General features: G+C 51.1%; 1 protein-coding gene across 1 annotated transcript in view; it reads right to left on the bottom strand.

Annotated features, from left to right (window-relative positions):
- The window catches only part of RBL2 (RB transcriptional corepressor like 2), a 1,013,578-nt gene that overhangs the window by 868,129 nt on the left and 126,868 nt on the right, over nucleotides 1-18,581 (bottom strand). The window contains exon 3 of the mRNA XM_086945179.1: nucleotides 12,409-12,609. Coding sequence (XP_086801305.1) covers nucleotides 12,409-12,609 — 201 coding nt within the window. The remainder of the gene's footprint in view (nucleotides 1-12,408; nucleotides 12,610-18,581) is intronic.

Raw genomic sequence — 18,581 nt, 5'->3', positions numbered from 1 at the left:
ATGGCCCATCTCCATATCTCCTGTGCTAGCTTCGAAAGCGGGGCTGATTGTGTCCCCCCTGCTTGTTTATGTAAAACATCGCTGTTGTGTTGTCTGTCTGGATCGACACTCTCTGGTTGCACAGTTTTGTTTGGAAAGCCTTTATGGCTAGGAAAACTGTCTTTAACTCCAAGTAATTGATGTGTCTGACCGCATCTGCTGGTGTCCACAGGCCTCTTACTTTGAGTTTCTCCATGTGAGCGCCCCATCCCCTCTGGGACGCGCCTGTGGTAATGGTCACTGTTGGCGTTGGTTGCGTCAGAGGCTTCCCCCTTGTTATGTTCTCCATGTTCCACCATGCCATCTCTTTGTGCACTGCGTGCGTTACAACCACTAGATCCTCCCAACGACCTGTAGCTTGTGACCATTACTCCTGTAGCCATTCCTGTAAAGGTCTCATGTGGAGCCGTACGTTTGGCACTAGGTGTATGCATGATGCCATCATGCCCATGATTTTGCTCGCTGTCCTCACTGTCCGAGCTTGCCCCTTCTAGTACAGCTGCGTCTCCCTCACGAGCGCTATCGTTCTCTTCTCGCTGGGGAACACCTTGCTCTGTAAGGTGTCGATCTGTGCTCTCAGGAAGATTTTTATTTCTTTTGGTTCCAGGGAGGATTTTCCCCAGTGGATGGAGAAGCCTAGGTTCATCAGTGTGCTGGTCACTCTCTGTGCGTGCTGCTTGCACATTTTGTATGAGCTTGCTTTTATCAGCCAGTCGTCCAGGTAAGGGTACACGTGTATCCCTTCCCTTCATATGTGTGCTGCGACTGTTGCGAGGCACTTTGTGAAAACCCTTGGTGCCGACTTGAGCCCGAACGCCAGGGTTGTGAACTGGTAGTGGTCTTCTCCGATGATGAATCTGAGGAGGTGTTTGTGGCCCCATTCATTGGGATGTGCAGGTAGGCATCTTTTAGGTCTATGGTGACCATGAAGTCCCCGCCTTGCAGTTGAGGAAGTACCTCTTGTAGGGAGGTCATCTTGAACCTTTGCGTTCTTACGAACTTGTTTAAGAATCTTAGGTCCAGGATAGGTCCACCTTTGGTACCAGGAAGTATGTGGAGTATAGGCCCTTGTTCCTTTCCCTGTAAGGTACTGGCTCTATGGCTTGTTTTTGCAGGAGCTCTTTTGCTTTCTCCCGAAGGAGCTCTAGGTCTTTCCTTGCTAGTGGCCTTCTTGTTGGATTCCTGTCCGTTGGCTTTCCCTCCAACTCTATGCAGTACCCGTACTGTATGATGTTGAGTACCCATTTGTCTGATGTTATACTCTTCTACTCCCTGAAGAAGGGTTTCAGTCTTCCTCCTACTGGTCTTACATGTACGGAGGTGTCTAGTTCGTGTAACTCCTGTCCGATGTGTTTGTGCTCCACCCTGGGAGTTTTTGCTCGGGTGGGCACATGGAGTTTTATTAAGTCACTTAGAGGCGGGCTGCTGTCCCCCTCTCTTATTATGTCCACGTCCATTCCCTCTCCCGCGAAAGGACTGGCTTCTTGGTTGGTACTGCCAGGACTGTTTTTGCTGCCCCTGCTGTGTCTGGGTGTCTGCTTGGTAGGCTTGTTGGAACGCCTGGTGTGATGTTCCTGGCTGGTTTCCTCCCCTCCAGTTAGGTCTTCGTGACGGGGTGCCCCTTTTAGTACCTCTGAACTGCAATGCCACCATGGATCTTGCAGTCTCGTTATCCTTCTTCAGTTGGCTGAGTTTCTCGTCAACAGGGGCCCCGAACAGCGTTTCTCCGTTGAACGGTGAGTTGAGGATGCTGTGCTGCACTTCTGGCTCTAAGCCGGAAATTCTGAGCCAGGCTTGTCTTCTCTCCGTGATGCCCATCATCATGAGCCTGCTGGAGGTGTCTGCTCCGTCCAGAGCAGTCTTGAGGCAAGAATTGGCTACATTCTTCGCCTCTTCGACAAGGTTTTCAGCTCTTTGCTTTAATTCCTGTGGCATGTTCTTTACTAACTCGCCAAGCTCTTCCAGGATCTGGTATTGGTGCCTGTTGAGCAGAGCATTGGAATTCGCCATGCACCAGTGCATTGCGGCATTCCGTTCAATTCTTCTCCCCACCAGGTCCATCCTCTTGCATTCTTTCTCTGGAGGTGGCCCAGAAGTGGTAGGCACATTGGCCCTCTTTCTTGCCGTGGCTGCGATGATGGAGTCTGCGGAGACTGATCCCTGAATGTAGGGTGGGTCCTTGGAGGAATGTTTATACTTTTTCTCCGACCTGGGAGTGACTGCTTTGCATGTAGCTGGTTCTTTGAAAGCCTCTTTTCCCTGTGCCATGACACTGTCGAGCATAGGCAGGAACTGGCTCCTTGTTTGTGTAGGGAGCAGTGTCTCGAGAAGAAGTCTGCTTTCTGCTTTTCTTCGTCGAGTTTTACTTTGAAAACTGCAGCTGCATTCCTGATGTCTGTGTTGTAGACCCCGATGTCATCTGGCGGCGAAAGCCTCGAGGGGTACGTGTCGACGGCTTCCTCTGGGCTCTCGGTGTCGACGTCCTGCCAATTTATATCCTGAGTCTCCGAGGATGCAGACCCGAGGAGTGTCCTGCGGTCGTCGTCTCCTTCCTCCTCGTAGTAGCAGGCCTCCTCCTATTCTTGGTCGTCGAAGGTCTCGACGTCCACCGACTGTCCTTCGATGTCGTAGTCCTCCTCCTCCGTTTCCTCGACCACCTGTAGCCTAGGTTTCGTCGGGATTGTGTATTCTTTCATCCTGGCGTCGAAATCTTTCTTCTGCTGCAGGATGTTTTCCATCTCGGCCTCGAGGCATCTTTTCTTTTTCTCCATTTCGGCTGCGTGGTCTGCGTCGAATGGATCGCCCGCTCTTTTCGGCGCCGAGCCGACTTTCGTCGTCGAAGGTTTTGCTGCCGAGCTGGCTCTCGGGTCCTTCTCGGGGGCCATTTTCGACGTCTTTTGCTGTTCTCCAGCTCTCGGCGCCTGGGAGTCCTTCTCAGAGGATCCGCTGTGGCTTGGTGTAGCCGCGGACGCCGAAGTTTTCGGCCTCTGCGCTTTCGAGGTTTTGCCCTCAATTTTTCGAGACTCGGGGTCTCTTGGTGCCCTAGGGCCCGTAGAGTCTCCTACCTTCTTTGGAGTCTTCATAATATCGGTCTCTACGACCGTGTAGCCGTCGTGTTCGGCAGCGGCGTTGTCCTCCTCGTCTGAGGATATCCCCAGGTCTCGAAGAGACGGTGGCTGTCCCTTGCCCTGCATGGTGGCGTTGGCTATCCTCTGTCTCTTTCTCACTCGAAGAGTCTTCGGCGTGAAGGCGGAGCAGGCGTTGCAGTCCTAGCTCTTGTAGTCGACCGGTAGGCAAAGGTTTCAGACCGGGTGCTGGTCCTTCTGCGCGTACTTGTGGTGGCAGTCACGGCAGAATTTGAAAGGAGTGTTGTCCATCTCATCCGTTCAGGGGGCCCCCAGGCTTGCATTCTCCGATGGACTTTGAAGTTCTTCTTCCCCTTCGTCGTCCTCTTCGATGATGTAGTCTCCTGTAGTCTTCTCAATCTCTTTTCTTGCAAAAAGTGCGTATTTTCTTCTTCTTTCTGCAAAAAATGTCTGGAGCCCTTTCGGGAACGATCCAGACCCAACCACTGAAAAAAGAATCTTAAGATGGCGCCCAGGAGTGGGAGCTTCCGCAGGAAGCGTGCCGACGTCACCGGAAATACACCAAAGGTGGGATGTCGACGCCCACCTGGGCTACGAAAAAAACCAAAAAAAACTATGAAAAGACTACGAATCCGGACCCAACCACAAGACCGCGGAATAATGCACAGCATGGTGAATCTAGAAAGATTCACGCTGCAAAATTGTTTCTTTCTCTTTTAATGTATATATTTATGCAGATTTTTTCTAGTTATATAAATTACTTAATAATGTGTCCATGTAATTTAAATATTTTTTGACTTTTGTGTGCTATAACACATGAGATGTAATATACTGCTCTGAAAAAAGAAAAAGAATGAGATATATATGAAATGGTTTGAAAATAGAAAAAGGAAAATAGAACCTGTGCAAATAATAAATAATGAAATGAACTTTTTTTGATTGTCACTGATGTACTTTTGAGACTAAATACATATATAAGGAAAATGAATTATATCATGAGTGAATAAGTACGGTCTCAGAGGGAACTATATTTTTTGTGCGCCTGACTGAAGCAGCAGCGGTGGTATCGCTGGATGCCAGTATGGCATTCGATAGTATTTAGTGGAGGGACAAGTTACTTACCTTCGGTAACGATATATCTATAAGAGACATAGATTAGTTATAGATTCCTTACCTTAGAATAACACCCAGGCGTCAGACTGGATCCCGAGAATTTTTAGTCAGCAGTAACCCTGCGCGTTGAAAGGTGGTGTCGGTCAACTCTGCGATCGTCGCTGGCATCATGGTCGCAGGGATGACATTGCGGTACCTACGTTGACGCCGCCCTTGTGCGCTGACGTCAGGTCTTTTACAAGACAGTCCACGCAAGAAGCGCAGAACCATGCAAGACACTGACCACTGGTGCACAAAACTAGGGCCCTGAAAGGGATTCCGTGAGCCTAGAAGTCAGTTCCCAGAACAGGGAGGATGGGTGGGCTGGTAAGGAATCTATAACTAATCTAGGTCTCTTACAGATATATTGTTACCATAGGTAAATAATTCAATCATCTGAAAGAGACAATTAGTTATAGATTTCTTACCTTAGAATAGATACTCCAGCAATACCAACCCCGGAGGTGGGTCTGCGGACCAAGTTCACACCAGAAAGTCCTGGAGAACCGAACGGCCAAAGAAGCAGTCTCTCTGGACTTGGCTGTCCGGGCAGTAGTGTTTTCTGAACGTGTACAGAGCTGCCAACGTAGCTGCCTGACAGAAATCATTGAGGGGAACTCCACGTCCCAAGGCAGAAGAAGCTGCAGTCACCCTGGTGGAAAGGGCATGCAGTCCAACTTGAGGCTCCTCCTTTGCCAAAGATTAGCAAGCTTTGATGCACAAAACGACCCGCCTACAGACCTGTGCACAGCCCGACCTTTTTTGGCGCCCACATAGCCAACAAAGAGCTGGTCATCCACCCGGAATTGCTTGGTGTGATCCAAATAAAAGGAAAGTGCATGTTTTGGATCCAGACGGTGGAACCCCTCTTACTCTTTAGAAGGATGCAGAGGTGGAAAGAAGGTGGGAAAAATGATAGTTTGACCAATGTGGAAAGAAGAAACCACCTTGGAAGAAAGGAAGGTCTGGTTCTGAGGACGACCTTGTCGGGATAAACAGCCAGAAAAGAAGGTTTTGAAGAAAGAGCCTGGAGCTCAGTCACCATGAGAGCAGAAGTGATGGCAACCAGAAAGGCAGTCATTAAAGTAAGAAGTCTGAGAAGACAGTTATGAAGCGGCTCAAAAGAAGCGCACATAAGGTAAGTAAGAACTAAGTTTGAAGTCCCACTGAGGCATTACGAAGGCAACAGAAGGAAAAAGATGAGTAATGCCCTTAAGAAAGCGATTTACAACAGGGGACTTGAAAAGAGAAGGCTGATCAGGAAGCCTATGAAAGGATGAAATGGCCGAGATGTAGCCTTAGGAGTGCCCAGAGCAGAGCCCTGCTTGGCCAAAGAAAGAATGAACAAGAGAACCTCAGAGGGGCAGAAAGGGGATCTACAGCCTTTGCTGTGCACCATGCCACAAATTTGCTCCGTCTACAGGGGTATACTGTCTTAATAGAGAGACGCCTGCCAAGATAACATCGCAGACTTCGGGAGGCATGTCAAATGACGTCAACTGCTGCCGCTCAATTCCCACGTAAGGAGGTGGAGGCTGGACAGGTTTAGGTGAAGGTCTATCCACCGCTGCTGCGACAGAAGATGCTCCCGAAGAGGCAGTCTGATCAGAGGATCGATGGCCATGTGTAGCAGCTCAGGATGCCAGACTCTTTATGCCCAATCTGGAGCCACAAGTATGACTTGGGCCCGGTCGCGCTTGATCTTCTTCAGCACTCTGGGCAGAAGTGGTATATGTGGAAAGGTGTATAGAAGACTGCAACTCTACTCGCGAAGAAAAGCATTCCCTAGCGAGTGCCGCCTTGGAAATTCCAACGTGCAGAATTGCTGACATTGTGCGTTCTCTTCGGTGGCGAATAGATCTAATCAAGGCTCTCCCCACTGCTGAAAGAGACCTTGCACCACATCCGAGTGAAGACTCCATTTGTGATCCATCATGCACCTGCGGCTGAGTTTGTCCGCCCTGGCGTTCAGTGAACCTGCCAGGTGTTGAACCGCAAGGGATATGACTTGATGCTACAGCCATGTCCAGAGAGGGAGAGCCTCTTAAGATAGGTTCCATAACCCCACTCCTCCCTGTTTGTTGCAGTACCACATGGCGGTGATGTTGTCCGTGAAAACCTGCACCACTCTTCCCCGGTTTAGAGTGAAGGAATACTTTCAGTGCAAGACGGATCGCCGGAAGCTCCAGAAGGTTGATGTGAAGCCTGGACTCTGTCAGAGACCAGAGGCATCTGATCTCCACCTCTCCCATGTGGCCGCCCCACCCCACCCCAGGAGTGATGCATCTGTCACCACTGTGAACTCCGGTTCGGGAAGGGAGAGAGATCTGCCGTTGACCCAAAACCTGGTCCGTTAGCCACCATTGCAATTGACATGCAGTGCCCTCCGAGATCTGAACACAATCGGACAGATTCCCCTGATGCTGTGCCCACTGGAAATTCACCACTGCAGAGCCCGCATATGCCACCTGGCATGATCCACCAGCAGGATGCAGGAGGCCATGAGGCCCAGCAGCCTCAGGGTCATTCTGACCGAAACCCGAGATAGATGCTGAAATATCTGAATCATAGCCCGAATATCCCGGATTGACAGCTCGGGAGAATAAGCCCGAAACTGCGTCGTGTCCAGAACCACTCCGACGAAGAGGAGATTCTGAAAGGGAATCAGGTGTGACTTTGGCACGTTTATAGTGAACCCCAGCGAGTCCAGGAGGTCCGACGTAGTCTGGAGGTGGGAGACGACTGCTGGGACGAGCCCGCCTTCAACAGCCAGTCGTCAAGATAGGGGAGTACTGGAACCCCTACTCCGCACCGATGAGGTGTGACCAAAGCCATACCTTTCGTGAACACCCGAGGGGCGCTGCACAGGCCAAAGAGGAGCACAGTAAACTGAAAGTGCTCATGGCCTACCGTGAACAGCAGGTTACACCGGTGGGTCGGCAGGACGGGGATGTGAAAGTAAGCGTCCTGCAAATCCAACGCTACCATCCAGTCTCCAGGGTCAAGGGCAGACAGGACCTTAGCTAGCATCAACATTTTGAACTTCTCCTTCCAAAGGAAGAGGTTGACGTTCCTGAGATCAAAGATAGGACGCAGGCCTTTGTCCTTCTTGGGCCCCAGAAAGTAGTGGGAATAGCAACAACAAACTACTTCTGGGGAAGGAACTCGCTCTATGGCTCCCTTAGCCAAGAGAGCCAAACCTTCCTGATGGAGAAGGGCCAGATGATCCTCTGACCTGCAATGGTACTGAGGAGGCATGACTGAGGGGGTAGTCTTGAAGGAGAGGGAGTAGCCCCTTCCGACTATCTGCAAAACCCACCTGTCTGACGTGATGGTGCACCAGTGGGGGAGGTGATGGTAAATCCTGCTGCCCTCTGGCGATTGGTAGCCCTGAAAGGTCAGACTAGGACGGTTTGGAGGCTGCTGCAGAAGGGGCGGTGGTGGACTGACCCGCTCGCTGGCCCCCAGACCCACTACGGTGGGTCCCACATCCCCAGCCGCGCAAGGGCTGGACAGCTTGCGCCAGCCTGTGGCTCTGGGAAGGGCGTGGTGGGGCACCCCTTCCGTAGCTACGAAAGGGGCGAAAAGCAGACTGTGCAAGACGGGTGGTGGAGAGGCCCAAGTACTTGGGCGTAGCCCGAGAGTCCTTGAAGCACTCTAGTGCATTGCCCGCTTTGTCGCTGAAGAGGAGACTCCCATCAAAGGGCATGTTCATAAGGGTAGCTTGGACATCACCAGAACAACCTGTCGACCTCAGCCAGGCGTAGCACTGAAGGGCTACCAAAGTTGAAATCGTCCTGCCCAGCGAGTCGGCGGTGTCCAGTCCACAGCGTATAGTAAACTTAGCTACATCTCTCCCCTCGGCGACTGCATGGGAGAGCACGGCCCGGGCCTCCTCGGAGCACTGGGGCAGCACTTGAGCTACCGTATCCGACAAAGACTGGGTGTAACGGCCCAACAGACATGCAGTGTTTACTGACTGCAGTTCAAGCTGGAGGGAGAAAACATCTTCCCAAGATGGTCCATCTTTTTGGATTTCCTATCAGGTGGTGCAGTAGGGAATGCGCCTTAGGACTTGGAGGCTTGGACCACCAAGCTCTCAGGGATGGGGTGTTGGCAAAGGAAGGTGGGGTCGCCCAGAGCCGGGCAGTGGCATCGGGCAATCATCCTATCCACAGGAGCCCCTGTACTGGGCCTAGACCAGGTGCCCAGAAGAATGTCCGTTAGGGCTTCACTGAACGGAAGCAGGGGCTCCGAAGTGCTCGCTGCCTGTTGAAGCACCTCTGTCAGGAGGTTAGTTCTGATTGCCACCATAGGTAGCTCGAGGTTGGGAGCCTCGGCCGCTCTACGCAACACCACTGCGTAAGAAGCTCCCTCCTCCGTAACCACGGTAGGAGACAGCACGCCAAGCTCTGGGGAGGTATCCAGACCACTGCCTTCCCCCAACTCCTCTCTCCAGTCCAGGTCGTACTCCAACTGGTAAGTTAAAGGGTCACCAGTCTCTTCCCAGTCCTCTTCACCCTGCTCTGGTTGCTAATCTGGCCTAAACACACCAGGGTTGAACAGGGGAATAAAAGTACCTGCAGGGCGCCAAATCTGGCATCGGTCCAGCTCCCTGTCCACGTCAGGGTAGAGGGTCCGCCGGGGTCGACGCCGGCTGGAGACACAACCTGCGTCGGCAGCGGACATGGTGACGGTGGATTCGGCACGGGGGGAGGTGTTATGAGGTCGACCGGCGCTGATCCGGATCCAGGCCTGGATCCAAGGGGACCTTGCAGTGCAGAGGCCGGAGCCGCCGGCGTCAAAAGCCCAGGGCCCCCAGTCGAGTCCGCAGGGGCCAAAGGCACGCCAGCAGAGTCTGGCTGACCAAAGATGACATGTATCACTTCGTAAGAAGCTCAAAGCTGGGCTGAGGTTGCTCCGGGTCCCAGGAAGGGAGGGAAACTTGGTGTCGACCCTTCGGGTTCTGCACGCGGAGATGCAGTAGGGGCACCCGCTGAATCCCTCGTCGCATCGGCCGAATGACGGGGAGAAGTCAAAGAGCAACGATGCTTCTTTAACCTCTTCTTGTGCTTCGTCTTACCTGAGGAGTGCAAAGACTTCGAGGACGAGTGGTGGTGGTGGGTCTGCGACTGGTCCCTCGACCTCCCGCACAACCAGGACCTTGAACAGCGCAGAGCAGACTGCAGGGCCTCGAGAAGCTTTCAGGACCGGTACCGCAAAGACTTCAGATTCATGGTTCGGCAGTCGGTACTTTACTTGGGTTCGTGATTGCGTTTAAGGCACCACAGGCACACGTGGTGCGGATCCATCACCGACATCAGCTTTCGGCAGGAACCGCAAGCCTTGAAACCAGGCATTCCTTGTGCATCAGGAGTCGATGGACTCAAAAAACGATGTCTCTCGCACCAGGGATCAGCCTCCAGATGCTAGAACCAGAACAAGGGGCTACAGATGCATTTTGTACGGTGATTGTCCGATTGTTGCAATGTTTTGTCTAAATGAAAATAAAAATAAATTTGATCCAAAAAAAAAAAAAAAAGGATGTCGACAAAAGTAAAAAAAAGTCAGTCAAAAAGTGACTGGAGGTACCACTTTCTCCAGATCTGCACTGGTTGGTGCGGAAAAAGAAAGAACTGACGTCAGCGCGTGAGGACGGCGCCTAAGTAGTTACCGCAATGTCATCCCGGCGACTACAACACCAACGACGAACGCGGAGCCGACCGACGCCACCTTTTGACGCGCATGGGTACTGCTGATGATAAATTCTCAGGATCTAGTCACGCCTGGGGGTAATTCTAAGGTAAGGAATCTATAACTAATAGTCTCTTTCAGCTATATCTGCTTCTGGTCCTGTCCAAGATGGGGTTCGGACCAACATTTTGTGCCTGGGTCCGGCTGCTGTATTCGGACCCGAGGGGTAGAGTCGAGTAAATGGGGCAGTATCCAGGCAATTTGGGCTGCACCGGGAAACGCATTGGGGATGCCCACTTTCTCTGATGATTTTTAGCTATGGCCCTAGAGCCTCTTGCAGCTTGGGTGTGGAGGGAGACCCTGGTTAAAGTAATCACTGTGGGGGGCTGGGAGGAACGTATCTCCCTGTATGCAGATGATATCCTGCTGTATGCATATAGACCATGCTAAACTATCTATAGATTGCTCCAAATTTTCAGAACGTTTGGACGATACTCTGGATACCAAAAACAAAAAGGGATAAGTTGTTGGTCTTTTTCTGAACTGGGCAGAGGATACAGCTTACATTGGCATGTGTGGCATGCCGCAGCAGGAAGAATTCGGATATCTGGGAATATGGGTCACTAAGTCGGCAGAGAGGTTTTTTGATCCTATCTGAATTTGATACCGCAGATAGGAAGAGTACGCAGAGATGTGACACATTGGCGAGGGCTGCCGGTTTAGTTTATGGGATGGGCAGTCTTGTTTAAAATGATGGCCCTCCTGCGGTTATTATACATACTCCAGAATACTCCCTATCAGATCCAGACTGCTGTGTATCAGACTATAGATGCTAAGCTGAGGGCCCTGTTGTGGGCGGGAGGGAGCCTGCGACTATCTCTTCAAAAGCTGCAACGGATGCTTATGAATGGGGGCTGGCAGTACCATATGTCAGGTGTCACTACCTGGCGGCACAACCAGTGAACGTGAATGACTGGGTTATTGCACCAAGCGATGAGCCAGCGTATAGGATGGCCCGCATGCATTTGGATCCCGGGGATATCAGGCGGCACAGTATAGAGGGGGGCGTCTTCTACATCTGCCGGTGCACACTAGGACGGTTGTCCCAGCATGGCGGACAGATTCGAAACTATTACAGTGGGAGGCACGGCTCAACAGTCAACATCCAACAGGAATTGTCAGGGAAGGTTGGGTGTGGGGTGCTTGGATTTACTGGGAAAAATAACCCATCAGTGAAGGAGTTCCTCTTTATCCTTACAGTTGAAATTCTCTTCTGACAGCATGTAGGGAAGAGCATACCCATTATGAGAAAAGTTACTCTACAATGCCAGCTTGAAATTTCCCAGCAACGCGACTAAAGGGAAGCCATTGCAATAGATAAGGGTCGGACCAACTCTGGTTTAAATGTTGAAAGGCACAGTAGAATGACAATAAAATTAATGGCCAAGGATGGGGACTATCTGAGATACCTTGGCTGCATCCATAGTTGCTTCCCACTTCACCATCTGTGATTAGACACAAAGTTTGCATTGCTCCAATTGTACTTAATTAGAGGAAAACGCTCAATCTGCCACATAACCCACAAAGTGCATAGATACATTATCCAGTCACAAAGCAAGCAGTTTAGGCATATTATTTGATAAAACTTTCAGCTAACATGTTCTGAAATTATGGCCAAGAGCATAACATAATTTCAACAGCCACTTCATCCAAAGCCCCTTATTGGTGATTCCAATACACCGGTAATTCCAGGTATCAAATCTCACCAGTCCTCAACAAGCTCAGCAGTTGCTGTGTCATTATAAATTGATTTCACAACTGTCTACTTTACAAATTGGACAGCTCAGGAAAAAGACACTACTTACCTCAATACCAAAATGGTTATATATTGAGCGCCTAGGGCACTCCACTTTAGAAGAAATTTTTGCAGGTGGTTTTTCTTAGACAGTTAGGTCTGACCTGTGGATTGTTTTGACATACAATACCACAGATAATTTAGCATTTCTCTGACACTTAATCATTCACTTTTTGAGCACAGCTTTGAGGGATTCACAAGGTGCATTTTACAATCCTCTAAAAAGACCAAGTATTTACATTCCACTACACACAGTGAAAAAGCTTCAGGAATGAATGACACCTGTTACAAAAAATAATAAAAACCTATCACAGCTAAGAAGCACAGTGTGGGGTACAGGCACTTATAATTGTTCAAAACAGAACATATTGTCTAAGAGCATTTCCTGAGCAACTGTGGCAATGTTGTTTCTTTTTAATCAAACTAAAATATTATCAAAAAGAACGAATATCTGTATGCCAAGATGATGTTAGTAAAAATGAGTAAAACAAGAAAGACTATGTTGAATAACAAAATCAAACATGAAGGAGAATGCTTGGAAACAAAGCAGAAAAGTTAGCAAAAATACACTGTGCTCAGTACCTTTGTTTTCTTCCTCGATGAGGTCGAGTTGACTCTTCTTGAGGATGCTTGAATATATCATAAAAAATGGGTTCGTATTTCTTAAAAATTACAGCGGACACCGTAAAGTTCCTTTCCAGTTTCTCTGTGCGTTCCCTGAATTCTCTAGGTAAATTCGCCATGTCTTCCCATTTCTTCATTTTGTTGAAAAACTCAATTAGGCTATAACATTTTTATAAAGAAGCAGAATTAGCCAAGATTACTTCAGATTTAAATATATGCAACAGACTTTAGAATTTAAACAACAAAACATGTTCTCAAATGTCGAATCTCTCCCTCTGACCTAAAACATCAAGATAATGTACTGTGACATTGGATGGTAAAGAAGCACAAGTTACTTCCCTTCGGTAACAATATATCTGTAAGAGACATTATTTTGTGATTGACGCCTGGGGGTAATTCTAAGCTAAGGAATCTGACTGGATCTGGAAAGTTTTTGTCAGCAGTCCCCCTGCGCGTCGGAAGGTGTCGTCGTGCGGCTCCGCATCAGTCGTCGGTATTGTGATCGCCGAGATGACGTCGCGGCAGCTACTTAGACGCCGCCCTCGCACGCTGACGTCACATCTGTACACGACTTTCCGGGGCAGGAACGCAGACCCAGGCAAGATACAGACCACTGGTGCATTGAAACTAGGGCCCCGAAAGGGATGACCTTAACCCTAGAAATTAGTTCGCAGAACAGGGAGGATGGGTGGGGCGGTAAGGAATCTATCACTATCTAATGTCTCTTACAGATTTATCGTTACCGAAGGTAAGTAACTTGTGCATCTGAAAGAGACACGTTAGTGATAGATTCCTTACCTTAGAATAGAGACCCCAGCAATACGAACCCCGGTGGTGGGTCTGCGAACCAAGATCACACCAGAAAGTCACGGAGAACAGAACGGCTAAAGAAGCCAGCTCTCCGTATTTGACTGTCAAGACAATAATGCTTAGTAAAAGTGTGCTGCGAGGCCCACGTGTCTGCCTGACAGATGTCTTGCAGGGGGACACTCCAACCCAATGTAATAATAGCTGCTGTCGCCCTGGTAGAATGGGGGATTAGCCCCATTGGAGGTTTCTTTTTAGCCAGAGAATAACAGGCTTTTATATACAAGACGACCAAGCGGGAGATAGTCCTCCTGTGTACAGCCCGGCCTTTCTTGGCGCCTACGTAGCCAACAAAGTGCTGATCATCCACCCAGAATGGTTGTGTGCGAATCAGGTAAAAAGAGAGGGAACGTTTTGGGTCCAGACGGTGGAGCTTCTCTTCGTCTCTGGAAGGGTGCGGAGGCAGAAAGAAAGTGGGCAGAGTGATCGTTTGCCCGATGTGGAATGCAGTAACAACCTTTAGCAAGAAGGAAGGACAAGTGCGGAGCACAACCTTGTCCGGATGAACAGGCAGAAAAGGAGGTTTACAGGAAAGAGCCTGGAGCTCACTCACGCGCCTAGCGGAGGTGATGGCAACCAGGAAAGCAGTCTTTAAAGTCAGTAAACAAAGAGGACAGTTGTGAAGCAGCTCAAAAGAAAGAAACAGGTTCAAGTCCCACTGTGGCATTACAAACGGAATAGGAGGGAAAAGATGCATAATGCCTTTGAGAAATCTACTTACGACAGGAGACTTGAAAGGAGAGGGCTGATCAGGGAGCCTGAGAAAGGCTGAAATCGCTGAAAGGGAGCCTTTAATAGTGCCCAGAGCAGAGCCCTGCCGGCCAAAGAAAGAAGGAACAAAAGGGCTTCTGAAAGAGGGGCAGAAAGGGGATCTACAGCCTTTGCTGTGCACCATGCCACAAATGTGTTCCACCTGCAGGTGTATGCCGATTTAGTGGAGGGACGCCTGGCTGCCAGAATGATATCACAGGCTTCAGGAGGCAAGTCGAATGGAATCAACTGTCGCCGCTCAATCTCCACACAAGGAGGTGGAGGCTAGACAGGTTCAGGTGGAGGACTGTCCCCTGCTGCTGTGACAGAAGATCCTCCCAAAGAGTCAGTCGGATCGGGGGATCTATGCTCATACTAAGTAGCTCGGGATACCAAACTCTTCGAGCCCAGTCCGGGGCCACAAGAATGACTTGGGCTCAGTCTCGCCTGATTTTTTTCAGCACTCTGGGTAGAAGTGGTATAGGCGGAAAGGCGTTCAGCAGACTGCAACTTCACTTGCGACGAAAATCATCGCCGAGCGTGTGCCGCATTGGAAATTCCAACACACAGAACTGCTGACATTGCGCGTTCTCTTCGGTGGCGAATAGATCTAACCAAGGCTCTCCCCACTGTTGAAAGAGACCTTGCGCCACCTCCGAGTGAAGACGTTTTTCGTGATCCTGCCAAGTGTTGAACCACCAAGGAAATGCCTTTACGTTCCAGCCATGTCCAGAGACGCAGAGCCTCCTGGCATAGGGTCTTGAACCCCACCCCGCCTTGCTTGTTGCAGTATCACATGGCGGTAGTGTTGTCCGTGAACACCTGCACCACTCTCCCCTTAACAGAGGGAAGGAATGCCTTCAGTGCAGGTAGGATCGCCCGGAGTTGTAGAAGTTTGATATGGAGCCTGGACTCCGTGGAGACCTAAGGCCTCTGATCTCCGCCTCTCGCATGTGGCCGCCCCATCCCTGCAGGGACGCATACGTCACCACTGTGTGCTCCAGTTGGGGAAGGGAGAGAGATCTGCTGCTGACCCAATGCCGGTTCGTGAGCCACCACTGCAACTGTTGTGCAGTGCCCTCCGAGATCTGGACAGACTCTGACAGGTCCCTCACTGGAACTTCAGGTCCCATTGCAGAGCCCGCATATGCCATCTGGCATGATTGATCAGCAGGATGCAGGAGGCCATGAGGCCCAGCAGCCTCAAGGTCATTCTGACCGAAACCCAGGACAAGGGCCGAAAAAACGTAATCATAGCCCGAATGTCCTGGACTCGCTGTTTGGGAGGATAAACCCGAAACTGCGCCGTGTCCAGAACCGCTCCGATAAAAGGAGCTTCTGAGAGGGAATCAGGTGCGACTTCAGCACGTTGATGGAGAACCCCAGCAAATGCAGGAGTTCGGCCGTAGTCTGGAGGTGGGAGACGACTGCCTGGGGGGAGCCCGCCTTCAACAACTAGTCGTCGAGATGTACGAGTTACTTACATTCGGTAATGATGTATCTGGTAGAGACGATTCTAGCAGCAGATTCCTTAACATAGAATTATCCCCAGGCGCGAAACTGGATCCGGAAACTTTTTGCCCAGCACCCTGCGCGCCTGGGGGATGGCATCATGCGGCTCCGCCCAGGCGTCGCCCGCATACTTGATGTCAGCGAGGTCACATAAGTCCCACCCCAGCGCACCTACGTCAGTTTTCTTCGGAGAACTTTTCCGCGCCACAACGCGGAGTCATCAGACAAAACTGTGGGAGTATGGGAACAGTGTACGAAAGAGCAGAAAAGGGAATGGTGACAAAGAACACCATAAGGAGCAGTATCAACACTGCACTACCCAAAGGCAGCTAAAGAAGAAAGAGCAGAGCACAGCCCTGAGTAGCCACCCTGCCAGCATGTAGAAATCACCCCCTTGAGACAAGGAACATAAGCAAAATGTCACAACAACATGTAGCAGGGCAATGACCCAACCAAGAATAACGAAGGGGCACCAGTTCCAAGACAAACAGGGAATAACACCCTCCCAGGCAACCAGGGTACAGAGTGCGACAACCCCCCAAGGGAAAAGGGCAAGGCACGACCAGCTGACTCCAACTCAGAGGGTAGCAGAGGGCCCAGGGCCCTTAGTAACTGCGGAAAGGGAGTAAAGGAGAGGCAAGCCTCAAACCTGTAACAACCAGAACAGAGGGGCACAGGAGTATCCCTAGATCAATCCCCCAAAGCGCCAACAGAGGAGGAAGGAACAAGAAAAAAGACAAAACAGCCTGTCAAAAGTAAAAGGAATGCACCCAAAAGAGACATAGCCACCCCCCGGAAGGGGAGTGCAGAAGACCAAGCGTAAGGTCCTTGCAGAACCGGAAGGAAGGGCGAGCCGTGATGGAATCTGCGGCTAGAATCGTCTCTACCAGATACGTCATTACCAAAGGTAAGTAACTCGTACATCTGATAGAGACTACTAGCCGCAGATTCCTTAACATAGAATAGAAAGCCTAGCCATAACCCCTGGGAAGGAGAGTCTGCGAAAGGACCTCACCAGCCTGACATAACAGAGGGTCCCACAGGGGACTGGTCCAACAGACAGGCGAAGAGCCCGTCCCCACCCAGGCAAAAAAGGTGGGGGCCTCACAAGCCGAACACCACTAACCCCAAGAGGGCATGGGAAGAAGAAAGAAAGCAAGAAAGGAAGGAAGGGAGCCTGTTCACCCTCAACAGAGGAACGAAGGGCAAAGCCAGGGGAGGCCAAAGCACGCCACGCCCCACAAAGCAACAGAACATCCAACCGATGCCAAGGCAAGGAAGAGGAAATGAACAACCGAGAGGGCCCAATGAAACAAGGGAAAAGATGGCGAACCCACCACAGTCGGAAGGCAACAGACCAGACAGAACCGCACCGACAGCAACAAAGCAGTCGGAAGCAGGAAGAACAACCCGGGGCCCCCCTGGAGGCCAGCCAGGCCACACCAGGAAGAAGGAGGAACACAAAACCATCTCAGCCTCCAAGATAGAGACACGAAGGAGAAGAGGAGCCTGGACACACCTCAGCGAGAGAGCCACGCACACAACTCAAGAAGCAGAACCAAAGCCACAACTTTAGGCCGCAGACAGCAGGCCAGACATAGCACACAGCGCAGCGACCCCGAGGAAGACACCTCGGGCACCACCAAGACAGTCTAATCCAGTAAAGGGGAAATTGCACCTACAACGTACATGAACGCCACGGAGAGCAGAAGCCTGAAGGCGCCCACAATCCCCCAGCACATCATAAGCTATATAACAGCTACCACTACCCCACATAGGGTAAGTTAAGCCCCAAGACATGGGAACCCTCTTTGGAAAAACTTCAGCAGCAGAGGACAACAGAAAAAGTCCGCAGAAGGCTTATCAAGCAGCCCAAGAGAAAAACACAGGAGGCCTAATCTCAGGGCAAACCTGGAACAAGTAATCAAAGCAAAAACACACCGTAAAGAAGGGCTGTCCAGCAGCCAACAGAACCACAGCCTCCACAAGGAGGACTCGAGTGGCCATAAAACACACAGAACTACAACGACGAGTGCGACTTGCCCAATAAGGAAGAAGTTCACCAAGAGCTAGCCAAACTCACCGTCACTGAGGGGGGGAAGGAGGGGGAGGAGGAGGAGGAGGCCGAAGCCACACCAAGAACCTCCGGACGACTGATTCCACTAAGGCGTGGAACAAAAGGGTGCTATCAAAGGGAAGATCCACTAGCCGTTCCCGCACATTTTCCGGGAACACGCTGTCCCTAAGCCAAGCATGGTGGCGAAGGGCCACCGAAGAAGCCATGGCACGACACAGCACCTCAAAGACGTCCAGAGAGGAGCAAAGAATAAACGTCGACAGCTCCCGGCCATCCAACGCATGGTGCCGCAAATCAACACCAGCACCCGCTGGAGAAGCCGAAGATCCACGGCTCCGCCGATTCCCACAAACAAGAGGTGGCCCTAGCAAACACACATAAGGTGTTAAGCGCCCGCAGAGCCGCACTGGTCGAAGCAAACATAACGCAGCCCCAAGAGTCCAGCCAGCGAGTCTCCCGGGAGGTGGAGCCAACAGCGACGGCAGGGAAGGAAAGGCGGTCCGCAACAGGGGCCCACTGGCAGAGGGGTGGAGGGAAAGACAAGCCGGGTCACGCGCCGCCGGAAGGTGTCGAAGAAGGTGTTGGGGCAACGGATCCCCCGTGGTGGGGCGTCCCCAAGTCCCAGTCACAGAGGAATTGAGCGAACCTTTAAAGGGGAGCAGCAGCTGGTGGAGAACCTCCAAAAGATGATCTGCGGGGAAATGAGCAGCCAGATCTCCCATGCGCAGAATCCCCACAGCCGTGGAAACACCGCGATCGAAGGCCGCATCCGCCTCTGTAGGGCCCCGTGGTGGAGAAAGCAGCTCCACCGTGGGCGACGGATGTAGACTAAGGCGGCCGACCCCGAAACCAACCGGAGTGGGCAAGTGCCAAGCTCGAAAGGGAGAAAAAGGAGCCGAACAGTGGGGGACCTGTGGCTCCTCTG

This window comes from Lissotriton vulgaris, chromosome 12, assembly GCF_964263255.1.
Source record: "Lissotriton vulgaris chromosome 12, aLisVul1.2, whole genome shotgun sequence".
NCBI classification, from domain to species: domain Eukaryota; kingdom Metazoa; phylum Chordata; class Amphibia; order Caudata; family Salamandridae; genus Lissotriton; species Lissotriton vulgaris.
The sequence above is the reverse complement of the archived record's forward strand: the minus strand, read 5'-3'. Positions and strand labels throughout refer to the sequence as shown.